Below are 15,405 nucleotides of genomic sequence, written 5' to 3' on the forward strand. Positions count from 1 at the left end.
ATAAAGAAAATGCTTAAACTGGGGGGTGGAGGTGGTTAAAAGGGCCATAGCTGGTGGTGGTGGGGGGGGCAATTTTTAGCTATGGTAATGCTCTCCAGAAGCATTTACTGAAAAAAGTCTGAACGACCTAAATGACATGGTGAGATGCTGAAGAGCTTCGCTCGTTTATGTCCACGACATATACATATTAGACACTTTGGCTCATGGTAAACAAACGTTACATCAGCCATGACAGGTTATCAGAGAGGCTCACAGCGAATTGCGTCCTAAACTTGTGTTTTTATATTGACTGATCTTGGTTTTCCTTTTCTCTTTGGTATACTTCATGTTAAATAAATTACACAGAGATACCAATAAATACACTGAGAAGAGCTAACTTCAGAAACTAATGGATGATGCAACTTTGTATTTAAAAAAAAAAAAAAAATACACCCTGCAGACTGTATCTTTTCTAGCAGCTAATGTAGTGGAAGTCCTGTGAGACTGGTTGCTTCTTTTAGATTCCTTTATTACTTCTGAAACAATTTTTTTCTAAAAACAAACAAAAAAAAAATGTTGCAAATGAAGCAATCATCAAAGTGAGTAGAGCACTCAAAGGCTTAAATGCTATCAATTTTTTCATATGACTGGGGTTGTAAAAACAAAACATACCCTAACCTGCATTGCTGAACCCAATCTTGAACTTATGCAAAGTCTTAGCATGGTGCTTTTGTTTAAATTACTGTTGTTTAAATATTTTTTACAACAGATGACTGAAATATGACATACTCGTATTATGACAAGAAAATGAAAGGAAAGGAATAAAAGGAATAAAAAAGATGTTAAAAATTAACTGTTCCTTTGGTTGACTGTTGTGTTCGTGTCAGTTTTTTGACAGTGATTCTGTCTTTGCGACATTTACTGGTGTCCCAGATGGAGAGAATGTGGTTCGCCTGAAGGGAACTGAGAACTCCACCTCAACACCGAGTCAATTCCAGAGACAAGCATCCGCACAGATCAAGATGTCCACCATCTCTGTTACTGTGAGCTCCACACCTCTCTTCAACTGTCTTCCACCATATCTATCTATCTATCTATATTAAGCCACTTTCTGCCAAATTATAAAGAGTTTGATTTTGCAAGATACATTTACAAAATTCAGAGCTCCTATTCAGTGTTTTTGTTCTTCCAGTGCCTCAACCAACACAACTAACTTCTCCAGGTTTGGAGGCATTACTTCAACATGGCAGTGTTGATCACACACAGAGAAAATGCGAATCAGATTTGATGCTAAATCACAGTTTGACACTAACTGCTCATGATATGGGGCTCAGGGTTTTTTCACACCCATACCTACCCGACCTATGATGAGAGCCAATGCACACTGCCTGACCCACAAAAATAGGTACTATTACTATTAATGTCTCAATGGGGGAGAAAAAAAGAAGCCCAATCCATACCATTAAGGTATAATATCTTCCATGAACACACAAACACAATGTATAATTTATATTTCACAATTACGATTAGGTGTAGAGAAATTTGCGAGATCTCTTCTCTTCTCTACAAGAGTCAGACAGAAGTCAGACTTCCAGAGCAAGAATTTTAGCTGAGGAAGCTTCTGCGATTTGAAGCGAAACGTCCTCGCATCAAGCAACCCAGTCCAGTCGAAGATTCAAGCTTCTCTACAAATTGGCGAGATGTATGTTATGTTATACCCCCCTCACACATACGCCAAATGGCATCAGAATGACACATCTGGCTACAGTCGGAAACTATTAAGGTGCGGTCTGAAGACTAATGGACAGGAGCCTCAGAGCACTCAACATTGTTTGTTCCAATTCGCTCAGCTGTCCTGAGTATGTTGTACAGTTCAAAACACTCTTGGTTGAGATGGGACGCACATCTAACTGTGGTCTATGTGCAGTTAGTGCACCATCTGATGGCTCTCTACATATTGTGATGGCATCATAACAGCATTTGAAATGATCTGATCGTGGTTGATTGAGCTCTGAGATGGATCGGTCACAGCAAAGCCTGTCGGCATATTGTGCCATGTATGTCCACCTCCACTGGACCTCAACCAGGGAGGGCAAACGAAATGTTGATATGTAATAACATGTATGTGGCACACATTCATCATGTGCCGTGAATGTGAATAGCGCGCAATCAACCCGAAAGCACCGTGTGCCACTGCAGGTCAATGCATCACACAGAACACGCTGTTGCAGATCTGAACAGGCTGTTCTATTCATAATAGACCTTAAAGTACTTATATTTCCAGTCCTTTCCATGAGCGCCATAAATAATGTGAAATATTGTTCCCATATCTGTGCCACCACAGGCAGGTGCACCCCTCCATGGGCTCATGCGCAGTAAAGCGTCATTGCATGCGTCAGAGCTGAATGGATCTCACTGCTTTAATATACATATTATTACTTGATCACATCTAACTCTGTAGGACAGAACTGTTTTACCAGCACATGATAACATTATTAAACATGAACCTCACCTCCGACATGGAATCAGGAACATTTCACAACCCGGGGGGGCAAGAGCCACGAACCACAGCCTGTGGTGATAAGCCTCTCACCCGGCTGCTGTGTGCTGCAAACAATCACGGCATAAATAAATCCTATGTGATAATACAACTGGACATTGAGGTTTACAGAGTTGAGTTGTGCTGAGGTGAGCAATAACAAAATGAAATTAAAGTTTGCTGGAAAGGCTGTGTCTGACGAATGGTGGGAAAGCTTGGCCCACTGCCAGCAAAGTTTCAGCTAAGGTGTCCAGTGGCTGACAGCGGCGCCACGTGTAGCGGCTCATTCAGCTGTTATGAACACACACACATACACACACTGAGCAATCATTTAATCATTTCAGGACCTGTTCTACGCACGTGAGGTCAGTGAGCGCTGGGAAGGGGAGGACGAGTGGAAATGTGATTGCATGAATGAGTGAGTGAGTGACCACAATGATGCCAGAATGGAAACATATGTCTCGAGTCCGGCCCATGCGTTGGTTGAATTCCGATGTCCAGTACCGGCAGGTCCTGTGCAAAGGGAGGACAGAGCAATGCCTCCCACTGTGGGCCCGTGTTTTGCTGTCCAGATGTTAGGACATCGGGCAGACTTCAGCGCCGTCTGACAGCAGTCTGGGTCATCTAACTGTTGTATAAATACACTTTGAATGCAATCATGCAAGTGTGGACGAGATAGTCTGGATGGGATCCACCCACAGTCAACATGCCTCTTTCCCTCCTGACTGCATCCAGATTATGGCCATTTTTGCTGTGTCGCCTGGTTCCTGCACATCCTTGCTGTGTGTGATGGGGCGTTACTTAATGCAAACAATATCAAGAAGCACAGAGCACACTTTCTGTTTTACTATAAGACTGTGCAAAATGTTGCATCTTTCATTGATGTAAATTATCTGTGTCGTTAGCGCTGAAAAATTACTGCGACCCACATTGTCACCTTCAGTTTGCTGCTGCAAATGACAGGAAATCACCACCAGTATGAAGGTTTTTCTACTGCTAATATGCATGCAGCAGAAATGCAGACACCATCAAGCAGTGCACAGCGCACATCTTGGCACATGCATGTGTGAGAGGGAGAGAGGAACAGAAAATTTAATCACATCTTGGCCTGTTACATGCCATGTTTAGAGCTTGTAATATACATGTAAATGATTAATTATTTTTTGACCTACCAGGTCTGCACCTCCAACATTTTCTGATCGAGTTTACCTGCACTCATCCAAACCACACATCACTACATGCTGTTCTCATCATCTACGGAAGATGCTAATCTCAGATGATGTTAACTACAGTATTAGCATCAACTGCAGTCATGCAAATCATGGCTAACATTTTCTTTATCATGGTTTATCAATTGTGAAACACACAATGTTGAGATAACAGTGTAAAGCAGAAATATTACACCAAACCCAGAAATATATTACAGAAATAGTCATCACTCTGCAAGGACATTTTTAGATTGTTTAATGTGGAAATGTCTCTTACTTTGCCTTCTCTCCCTCAAATTTTTTAGACAGAATCCAACAGCACCGGCATAGAACCAGGCTCAACCATCAACATCAACTTCACAGTGTCCATAACCTCTAATGATACGGTTGATGCTAATGCAACCGAGACATTCACTGTGACAGCCAACAATGACCAGCGTTATCCATCAACTTCACCCACAACACTTACAATAGCACCAGGTGATGGAGGTCAAGCAAGTGGCATTGTGACATTAACGGCACCATCCAATGCTACGTCAGGAACAGGTGTGACTCTTACTATTGAAGTTCGAAACTCAGCTGGAAGTGACCTCAACTACGCCGTGCTCCAATTTTCTGTAAATGCTAAGGTAAGAGACAAATGTCACCGGGTTTCTGCTGCACTCATGCTGATATTTTCGTTCAGAAAATTTACTTCATATCAATGGTACAAATTTGTCCAGATTTCCTTCAGGATGTGAAACATTTGCTCGTAGGGCTCGTAGTTCTTGTCATTCAGTTCAAGTATTGTGAATGCCAACATAAATTTTGTCACCATTGTCGGAAACAAAATAATGTTTGTGTTATGGAAAATAGATATATATAGGCTAACCACATCCATTAGCTTGGCAGAATTCATCCACGGAAGCCTGTACTATATACTGAAAAATACTGAAAAGTGACTGTGATCCAACAACATAACTGCAGTGCTGCATCACCAGTTCCACTATACCATACATCTCTATAACTACTGTGTGCACACAAAGTCACACAAAATCCTGCTTGCTAGGTTGTATGGACTTGTGACTGTATTATTTGGGTTTTAGAGCATAACTGCTGTTAGACAATCAGAACATAAGTTAATTTATCTGACACTTAGAAAATATCTGTTGTGGAAACATTCTGTCTGTTACTCTCTCTCTCCCTCATGCATCCCATTCACTGTGTACCTGGAAAGATCATCTCCCGACCTTTGTTTCTTCCACACCTAGAGTCATGCAAAGTCCTTTCTGCAGGGTTGTGCGTATAAATGGTCATGTTATTTGAGTTTTACAAAATTACAAAGTAATGGCTGTGAACGGTCAAAAAATAGAGATCTGCATTGAAGCTCTCAAACTGATACCTCGGACTATGTTAGTCACAGGTGTGTTATGTGTTATATGGCTGGGGGGGCCTGGCTGCCTTTTTGTTTCTGTCCTTTGTTTCTCCTTCCAGGTGGCTTGCATTTGGGACTGAGTGGCTGTGTTGCTGAGGTTATCAGGACCTCACCCTGATCACCTGCGGCTCGTCAGGACTCACAGCTGAGGTGCATCTATATGGATTGGAACATGGTGGCATTTAAGACTGGAGTATACAGTGTGTATTTGCCAGAGACTCGACCTTGTGACCAGACGGGTGAGATCGTCGTCTCGGGAGCCATCTCATCATCAGTGGATGCAGAGAACGTCCAGGGTTTGATGCACGGTCTGTGAAAGAGGAGGGGGTGAGGTCTCACGCTCGTCAGCACACTTCCTGAGGTACGTTAGATTTTGTGACTAACATTTATACAGTCAGTAAATGTGGTGTCCCTCACACCTTTTTATATTGAGCTGTATGTTAGTCATGTATCGGCTTCCACTGCAGTGGAGTTTTGTGAACTGGATGTTCCATGCCTGCAGGTTGGGAAGTTGATTAGTAATCAAGCCAGGAAGTGTTTGCTGTTTGTACACCTTTAAGTGTTCTCTCTGTGTGTAGAGTGTGGACTCACATAATGGTTCCTTCTTTCACAGACTCGGTTTGTTGCGGCCACCTGGGGGGTGTCGGCGGGGTCCTTGGGTCCGAACAGCTTCTGGCTCTGGACCGTTAGCGCTGCTGGGAGCGCACCACGCCAGACCGCACCTTCTGTTATTTTTGTATCACTGTTATGTATTAAATTCAGTTAGCCTTTGTACCGTGCTCTGCTTATTTCATACTGGGTCCTTCAAACGCTGGTCGGTTCTCCGAGCTGCGTCCGACACATAACATTATGTATCAGTCGTCATAAATCTTTTGTTGAAAATGCAGCTGGAAACAACCTCAACTGAATTAACAAGCTCATTAAATTTTGTACATGTATGGACAAATATTATGCATGAAAACATGAAAATTCATACTTTGAAGAATAATTATTTTCCTTCATGCATATCTTCAAGTAGTTTGCAACCAGTGTGAAGCTTCACAAAAATAAAAAATAGAAAAACAGGGTTTAGGAGGAGTTTCACTTGCAAAATTGATGGACAGACAGAAGGCACCAATGGACCTCATGAACAATATACTGGAAAGGATGGACTCATCTGCCTATTCACTCACTGTATTTTTGACAGTACATACCTTGTTTTGGTTTTTAAATCAACATTTTAGTTGAAAAATAAACCTGGTCCCTCTTCTGGTCTGCAGGTGACAGATTTCACAGAACCTATGTGTGAGGTGGTCAGTTTATCAGGCAACTGTTCAGTCTCCCCATCTCTGTGTGGTTCGTCCCAGTGGACATTCTCTGCCAACTTCACCGATGGCGTCAATGGCACTGGCATCCAGCGTGTCAGCATCCGCCAAGGGAATGGAACCCTCAACACCAGTATGGCTGTAGGAGCAGGAGGTGAGAACATTACTGTGGTCACCTACATCGCATCCTGCTGTTCACCCACTTTAGAGCTGGTTGCTGTGGACAGCGTGGGAAATGTGGGGACGTGTGCCGGACAAGTTAACATCACTGTGGACACCACACCAGCTCCTGTGGTGACATCCCCATCAGCTACAGTTAACACAACAGCCAGCGGAGGGAACAATTTGAACATATCCCACTGCCTTTGGATCGGTGTTGTGATTTCTCTCATTTGGAAGTAAATATGATGCCTCTCAGAATGTATTTTATCATCTCATTTGATCTGTGAAGCTGAGTTACCACTTAAAAAAGTTTCCCCCTTTTTCTTGTGAATTAAATGATCATGGGTTAACATCTTAAAGAGTGGCTCACTGAATTATTGTAATTTTCATCTTGGTTTAAATGTTTCCAGCTTTCTTTCTTTTTTTTTTTTTAAAGCACTTGCGTTTACCTTAAAAATGTTTAAAGATTGAAAGTTTTGTGAGACTGTGAAATTGACAATTTTAGGCCTGAAGTGAAAGGAGCACTCCAATGATTGCCCTGTTAGCTGGTTGGGTTGGAAGCAAGATTATTGAAATATTAATGAAATGTGTGATTATTAATGTTTTCATTTTTTTTTCTACTTTCTACATGAATGAAGTCATCATTAGGTACTTAAATTATGAGTTGTTTCTGGTACTTTATGTTGATTGAAATGTTTTAAACAACTTCACTTTTGATAAAAAAAAAAGGTCTCTTACTTTTATGCGGAAAAGTGTGTATGAATAAATCAGGTTATTATTAGCACAAAGCAAGTGTTTGCATGTTTATTATATCAAAAACATATCAAAAGAGTTTTTAAAGTGAAAAGGAATGCAGCTTTAGATTTGTTGGATTTTCTGGTAGGTACAGGACAATTTTTAATTAAATCTTTGATTTTCATGTGCCATTTGGACAAACAGCAACCCCACCTGCAAGTCGGTTGCAGACAGATGAACAGAGAACTACAGAGAACTGTTGGGCCTTATGACCATTTCACACATAACATGAAATTGGGCGAAAGAGGCAGAAACTGGCTGAAAAAAAAAAAAATGGAAATGGCAAACCTCAAAAAATTTCAGTCGCTGTCGGGAGGGACAGACGGTTGGACAGGTGTGTACAATCCTACAGTGATGGTTTTGTGCATGCTCGTGTGCATGCACACGAGCATGTTCTCTCAAAGTTTGACCACGTGAGAGTTGTGATACCACATTGTGCTTTTGCAGTAGCGGCAGCAATTAAGGGTGATTCTTAGACTACGGGCACTTATTATGTCCTTTGATCATATTGTATGAAAAACAGAAAAAAGGGGAAATGTCACACTTTTATAGTTATCTTTAGCGCAAAATCACAACAAACAGTTGCCCCAAGGCGCTTTATATTGTAAGGCAATGGTGTGGTGGAAATTACATTTACAAGGCCAATAGTGCCCGTAGTTAAAGAATCACCCTTAAATGTTGGACAAATGAACATAAATCAATGAAAATGTGTAAGGAGAACAATGAGCGAGAGCACAGAATATTATAAGAACAATGAATGTACTGTTTAAGACAATCATGTTGCTGGCAATGATGTGTAATTGATGCCTGATGACTGGACAGTCTGTGTTGGAAATGACAAAACAAATGGATTTTGTTTCATCTGTTAAAATATTTAATTCCTGTAAAAAGAGCAGACAGTACAGAATTATCATCCTTCTGTTCCTTCATGTTCATGAACCATGGCCATGGACGTAAACAAGGAATTAATGAACTGACATGAATGAATGCTCACATCATAAACACATCAGCTGGCCCTGAATGTCCAGCGCACAAAGCGCTGAAGGACACCACATCACTCATGTGGTGGACGTGACAATTGGCATTTGGAGATATTTTCACATGGGGCAGCCTGGTTGATGGTGTCCAGTGCGCACAGAGGTACTGCTGAACATGTTGCAAAGGTGATACGTTTTTATTTTTTTTACCATGTCAGGAGAGCATGTCGATACATATGCATCACGATGATGTGTTGAGAGGTGATGTTCTTCATGGTACAATATGTGTTCTCCACCTGTGACTTCACACATAATGTGTGAAGGGGTCCTTAGTGATTGAACACAAGTTTACACACAACTTGTGTATAAACTGTGAAACACAACTTTCTCTAAACTCATACATTTCATGTTGACAAAATTGTGTTGACAGTTACACTGTCTACTTCATTTTCCATAGGAAATGTTCATTTTTTTTAATGAATTATTACTAATTCTTATTTTGGCTGCTCCCCTTTTGGAGTCACCAGAGCACATCATCAGTGCTCATCTCACCTTGTCCTCCTTATCTTCTGTCACACAAACCACATCCCTCAACACAACCAGAAACCTCCTCTTTGGCCTTCCTTCGCCTGCTACCTGATGACTCAAACCTCAGATACAATAATACTCGCCAAAACTGTCATAAACCATGTATAAACTGGATATTCGCACTCAACGGACAAAAGCAAAGGTCCCAATGCTTTTGCATGGTTTTCAATGTAATAAACAGCCTCTCTCTATATATATATATAGTAGTAAGTCCCTTCGGCTGCTCTCGTTTGCACTCGGGGTCACCACGGCAAATCCAAGGTGTATCTGCATGTTGAATTGGCACAGGTTTTACGCCAGACATGGAGAAATGTGGCAGGGGTGGGCTTTGAACCTGGAACCTTTTGCACTGAAACCCATTGCTTTAACCACTTGGCCACCACCCCTGCATATATATATATATATATATATATATATATATATATATATATATATATATATATATATATATATATATATATATATATATATATATATATATATATATATATATATATAAACAGATTTTGTAGAACAGATTATCTCTCACATTGGACAAAACCTCCTGTCCGATAGCAATGCATTTCGATAAAAAAAAAACCCTCACATATACCAGACAGACCAGTCTTGACGTGCTCAATAAGGCCACCTTCACACATAGTACGAATGTGGTCAAATTGCACATAAAGTGCGCATGAAGCAGGAACCGTATGTAGTACGTGTAAAATCACAACTGCCTCCAATGCCTTGTACCCCTGTTGCTACAACTATTTGCACACACCAGCGGCTGAAAGACAGACTGTGCTCTGTGACAGCATATCAAACCCTCTTGCAGCAGATGTCAGCCAAAGTCCAGGTGACATGCATGCACATCTAATGCCACGTTCACACCGGATGACACGCGACGCCACAAATTTGCGTCCTTCACCTGGTGATGGACGCGCCATCATCGCCTGGTGTGTTGCTCTGCTTTCGCTGCGAAAATTCACCCCAATGCGTTATCGAATAGGAGGAACTTCCATACTGCCCGCCGTCAAGTCAACATGGCGGACCTTGATCACACGGAGCGAGTTGCTTTGCGCTATTTGGTGTGGAAAGCTAACAAACATTTCCAGCGGCATCGTCCCTGGGTTCACAACATCCTCATGAGATGTTCCCAATTCGGGGAGTTTCATTATTTGCTGCAGGAGCTGGATCTGGATGACGGCCACTTTCAGCGGTACTTCCACCTCTCCAGGACCCAGTTTGAGGACCTCCTGTCCCAATCACGCACGCACATGTGAACAATTAAAAAAAAAACTGTCTGCTGCTGCTGCTGCTTTATTATACACCTGTGTAGTTAACAAAATGATCTTCACGGACGATTCGTTCGCGCGCGCACATGAAAAAAAAACTGGCTGCTACCGCTGCTGCTGTTCGCTCTCCCCTCAAACTCTGTCATAATTGTGTTATAAACCAGTCACCATTTGTTTTATTATACATCTGTGTAGTTAATAAAATTATCTTCATGGATGATTCATTTGCACGCGCACATGAACAAAAAAAAAAAACTGGCTGCTGCCGCTGCTGCAGTGCTGCTGCTTGCTCTCCCCTCAAACTCTGTCATAATTGTGAAATAAAGGACAAAAGGGACATAAGTCCTGCTCACAGGCTGGCTGCCAGAAACAGGACATGTCCACATCAAGTATAAACTCCAGACATCTCCACGTCACTACATATCCAGTCCCTGATTGGTCATCGTGACGTGACAAGACGAAAAAGTTCAGATTTTTCAACTTGGGGAGGAGGGCAATGCGAAGCGATATCACGCCACAACCACGCCAATCGCTCAAAATTGCTTCTTTTGCGTCGCTTCATTCGCGTCTATCGTGTCGCATTGCGTGGCTTGGACTTTTGTGGTGCCATAACGCGTCCTTCCATAGGGATTACATAGCAACCTGTCGCCGCCGTCGCTCGCGTGTCATCCGGTGTGAACACGGCATATCACCGCCATGTGTGGCCATTCACACTGTTAGCACAAAAACAGTCGGCAAACAATCATTGTTGAGCTGGCCGTGAAATCTGTCTAAGTGCCCCCACGAGTGTGGGCTTGCAAACAGCAACATACATGGGTGATTCTTAGACTACGGGCACTTATTATGTCCTTTGATCATATTGTATGAAAAACAGAAAAAAGGGGAAATGTCACACTTTTATAGTTATCTTTACAATGATAGTGTGTTAAGAAATTTGTTCTAGTAGTCTATGATGACTTTTTCACCTTTTTTCAGCATCATTATATGCAAATATTGCCGTTTTGTGCTTGTCCCACACCCAGACTTTTGATCTTCAATGATAAAAATGAATGATAAATGTTTTTTCTAATGTTTTAAAATATCTCTGAATAAAATATCAGTAAAATAATCAAAACATAATTGGGGTATTCAATGTCATACAACTGTTGTGATTTTTTTTAAACAAAATGTAGTTGTCCCACACTATTGCCGTAATTTCCACCACAACACTGTAATGTCCCTTTAAACAGTTTGTATGAAAGATTGTTTGGGTAGTTTCTACAGAGATAAACAGTGACATCAGAGCACATGTATATAGCGCCAAATCACAACAAACAGTTGCCCCAAGGCGCTTTATATTGTAAGGCAATGGTGTGGTGGAAATTACATTTACAAGGCCAATAGTGCCCGTAGTTAAAGAATCACCCACATGTAGTCTGCATGTGTATGGCACGTGAGTGCGTGTGTCGCGCCCCCCCCCCCCCCCCCCCCCCGACACGTGGTGTGCCTGGGGGGTATAATTGCATAAAATTCTGATATATGCTGCACAGACATCACATGGGGGCCGGACAGGCAGGTCAGAGCGCACACAGCATAGGGAGGTGCCTGCCAGCTGCTGACCACAGAGTCATTGACAGCTCACATAACACAGACACAGTGACACATTGGTGTGTGCGCTGAACTGATAGGGGGTATGGCCACTGACAGGAGCGCCTGCGGAGATCTGTGGTTCTGGACGTCCATCAGTTCATGTGGACATGCAGCAGGTGACCTGAATGTCACATCTGTCTTCAGCAGCGGACCGCAGGACCATATGACACAGGATAACTCTCTCTGGGGATAGCTTTTTGTATCCTTCCCCTAAACCATGATGTTGAACAAGTTTTTCTTTTCAAGTTATTTGAGAGTTGTTTAGAGGCTCATATGTTGCCACTCATTAGAAGAGATGCAAAGAGGGGAAACATTTGCAAATGGCCACCTTTCATGACAGTAATTGTGAGTGTCATGATTGGCTATAAAAGAAGCATCCCCAAAAGGCTCAGCCGTTCACAAGCAAAGATGGGCGAGGATCACCACTTTGTGAACAATTGTATGGAAAAATAGTCCAACAGTTTAAGAACAATGTTTCTTGACGTTTAATTGCAAGGAATTTTTGGATTCCTTCATCTACATTCCATAACATAATCAGAAGATTTAGAGAATCTGGAGAACTTTCGACACGTAAACAGCAAGGACAAAAACCAACATTGAATGCCTGTGACCTTCGATCCCTCAGGTGGCACTGCATTAAAAACCGACATCATTGTGTAAGGGATCTTACCGCGTGGGCTCAGAAACACTTCAGAAAACCATTGTCAGTTAACACAGTTCGTCACTACATCTACAAAACAAAGCGAAAGCCATACATCAACAACATCCAGAAACACCGCCGCCTTCTCTGAGCCCGAGCTCATTTGAAATGGACAGAGTCAAGGTGGAAAAGTGTGCTATGGTCTGATGAGTCCACATTTCAATTTTTTATTTTTTTTTTGGAAATCATGGACGTTGTGTCCTCTGGACACAAAAGGAAAAAGACCATCCAGATTGTTATCAGCGCAAAGTTCAAAGGCCAGCATCTCTGATGGTATGGGGGTGTGTACGTGCCCATGGCATGGGCAACTTACATCTGTGATGGCACCATCAATGTTGAGGTACATCCAGGTTTTGGAGCAACACATGCTGCCATCCAAGCAACAACTTTTTCAGGGACATCCCTGCTTATTTCAGCAAGACAATGCCAAGTCACATTCTGCACGTGTTACAACTGCGTGGCTTCGTAGTAAAAGAGTGCGGGTACTAGACTGGCCTGCCTGCAGTCCAGACCTGTCGCCCACTGAAAATGTGTGGCGCATTATGAAGCTCAAAATACAACAATGGAGACCCCGGACTGTTGAACAACTGAATTCGTACATCAAGCAAGAATGGGAAAGAATTCCACCTACAAAACGTCAACAACTAGTGTCCTCAGTTCCCAAACGCTTATTGAGTGCTGTTAGAAGGAACGGTGATGTAACACAGTGGTAAACATACCACTGTCCCAGCTTTTTTAAAATGTGTTGCAGGCATCCATTTCAAAATGAGCAAATATTTGCACAAAAACAATAAAGTTTATCAGTTTGAACATTAAATATCTTGTCTTTGTGGTGTATTCAATTCAATATAGGTTGAAGAGGATTCGCAAATCATTGTAGTCTTTTTTTTTTTTTTTTTTACATTTTACACAACATCCCAACTTCATTGGAACTGGGGTTGTAGGCCGTGGTCCAATTTCAGGTGTGCTTCAGGCTACCTGTGTTCTTGGACATCTCCATCATCCCAGTCCATCCCTTCTGTAAGTGGGTACCAGCCTACAGTGCCTACATGCTAGTGTCCAAAGCTGTGGCTCGATAGGGCACAGGTACTTATTTTACAAGTTGTCACATTGCCAGTTTAGCCACAAGAATAGGGTAAAGTATACCAATATAAAAAAGAAGTAAAAATAATCATACAGAAATTGTAAAATGCATCAGCAGTTGCAGCTTGAAAATGATAAATATACTTGCTGGTTCAATGTGGACATTTGTTTCACTGAAGAACATCACTTAAAACATGGACAAGGAGCAAAATGAATAATCCTCTTGTAATAGCAATTAAACTTTATTATCCTGTTTCAGAAAAAAGTATAACAGTAAGTGCAACGAAGAACCAAAGGAACCTCAAAGGTAAGTAAAAGTATGACAAATACACTAAAGTGGAAGAACTCTGACAAACATCCAGCAGCCAAACAAGAATGAACAGAATTAAAGAAGGTTGTTGAACCAGACCCACTTCCTGCATAGACGACAGCAAACAGCCGTCTGTATCCAGCTTACTGCTTCCGGTTGGTCCTTGAGACTGGTCCCAGCTATCTGGAGACAGCACGGCCTGGCTCAACACTAAATATTTTAGCAGTGGAAAAACTTGGTCCTTTTTTCTGAAGACTCTTGTAAAAAGTTGAGATTTTCCTTCAAATACAGCAACCACAAAAAAGTACAGCAGTTCTAATAGAAGAAAAAGGCATTTGCTTCTAAATAAACACAGAAAGTAAACTTGATATCAGCCACCCCACTAAAAAGAAAAGTACTTTTTGTTTTAGAGCCATTTTCACTGTTTGCCTGCAGGTTCACCAAAAGCAACTGGAGTCAAAAGTGCACCACTACAATGATGAGCTTTGATACGTCACTAAAATCTCCAAAAAGATAACAATAATTTCATGCAGACAAATGACATCTTCAATGTAAGAAACCTACAACATTAATCATAAACAATATTATTTACAATACCTACGATGCCACTCTTTTAAACAGAGCAGAACTTTATTTTACACAATTAGATATTTGCATTAGTTTTACAGGCCGTGGTGGCTCAAACATATCCCTGGATCTCAGTGTTCCTGACAAGAGAGATGGTCAATACCAGATTTGTAAATAACAGATCAGTAGAGGGTCAATAACTGGTCTATAACACTTTCTCATCAAAAGGCAACAACAAAAGCTACAGTTACAGATAGATAGCTACAGGTGGTTTTAACAAAAGCAAGAAAATCTACATTAACAATATTGTGTATATATATATATATATATATATATATATATATATATATATATATATATATATATATATATATATATATATATATATATGTCTAAAATACACCATTGGGGATTCTCTTCAATCTGGAACTGAATCACTTCAGTGTGGTGGACTTTGGTCCAGCAATCCCAATGGGAAATTGTAGGTACTGTAACGCTATCCTTCATGAACAAAGCTGGTATCAGGCTGGAAAGCACAAAATGCAACTGCACTGTAAAATTAGAAGCAATACTGGCATTAACCAAGAACAAATATTTACCATGTCTCTTAAAATACAAGTTAGCCCTGTTAGTCAAAAGTCTGATTATGTAGCTTAACATGATTGATGTTGAGTTGTACATCAGCAACTGTGCATGTGTGACGCTGTAACACATTAATATGTTCGGTCTGGAGCAAAAATTGACTGTTTGCAAACTCACCAGAGGTTCCGCTCCCTTTTTGCTAGCCTGGCACTCAAAGCAAATAAGCAGTAATTTCAGTAGGAATGGTGTCTGCTGTTAGAAATATTCTCAGAATAAATTATTTTGAAGACATAG

At 41.3% G+C, this 15,405-nt stretch overlaps 1 protein-coding gene and 1 long non-coding RNA gene across 2 annotated transcripts in view; one reads left to right on the forward strand and one right to left on the reverse strand.

The window, feature by feature from the left end:
- Positions 1-6,846, forward strand: part of LOC117526598 (von Willebrand factor A domain-containing protein 7-like) — a 58,402-nt gene extending 51,556 nt beyond the window's left edge. Inside the window, 3 exon segments of the mRNA XM_034188656.1 lie at positions 867-1,022; positions 4,032-4,355; positions 6,400-6,846. Coding sequence (XP_034044547.1) covers positions 867-1,022; positions 4,032-4,355; positions 6,400-6,846 — 927 coding nt within the window.
- Positions 6,847-7,888: 1,042 nt separating this feature from the next.
- LOC117525470 lies at positions 7,889-14,863 on the reverse strand. The gene is made up of 3 exons (XR_004565061.1): positions 14,498-14,863; positions 9,746-9,749; positions 7,889-7,898 (listed from the first exon to the last, which is right to left on the reverse strand). It is a non-coding gene; the product is annotated as an uncharacterized LOC117525470 (long non-coding RNA).
- Positions 14,864-15,405: the final 542 nt, after the last annotated feature.

This window comes from Thalassophryne amazonica, chromosome 15 (assembly GCF_902500255.1).
Source record: "Thalassophryne amazonica chromosome 15, fThaAma1.1, whole genome shotgun sequence".
Taxonomy (NCBI): Eukaryota; Metazoa; Chordata; class Actinopteri; order Batrachoidiformes; family Batrachoididae; genus Thalassophryne; species Thalassophryne amazonica.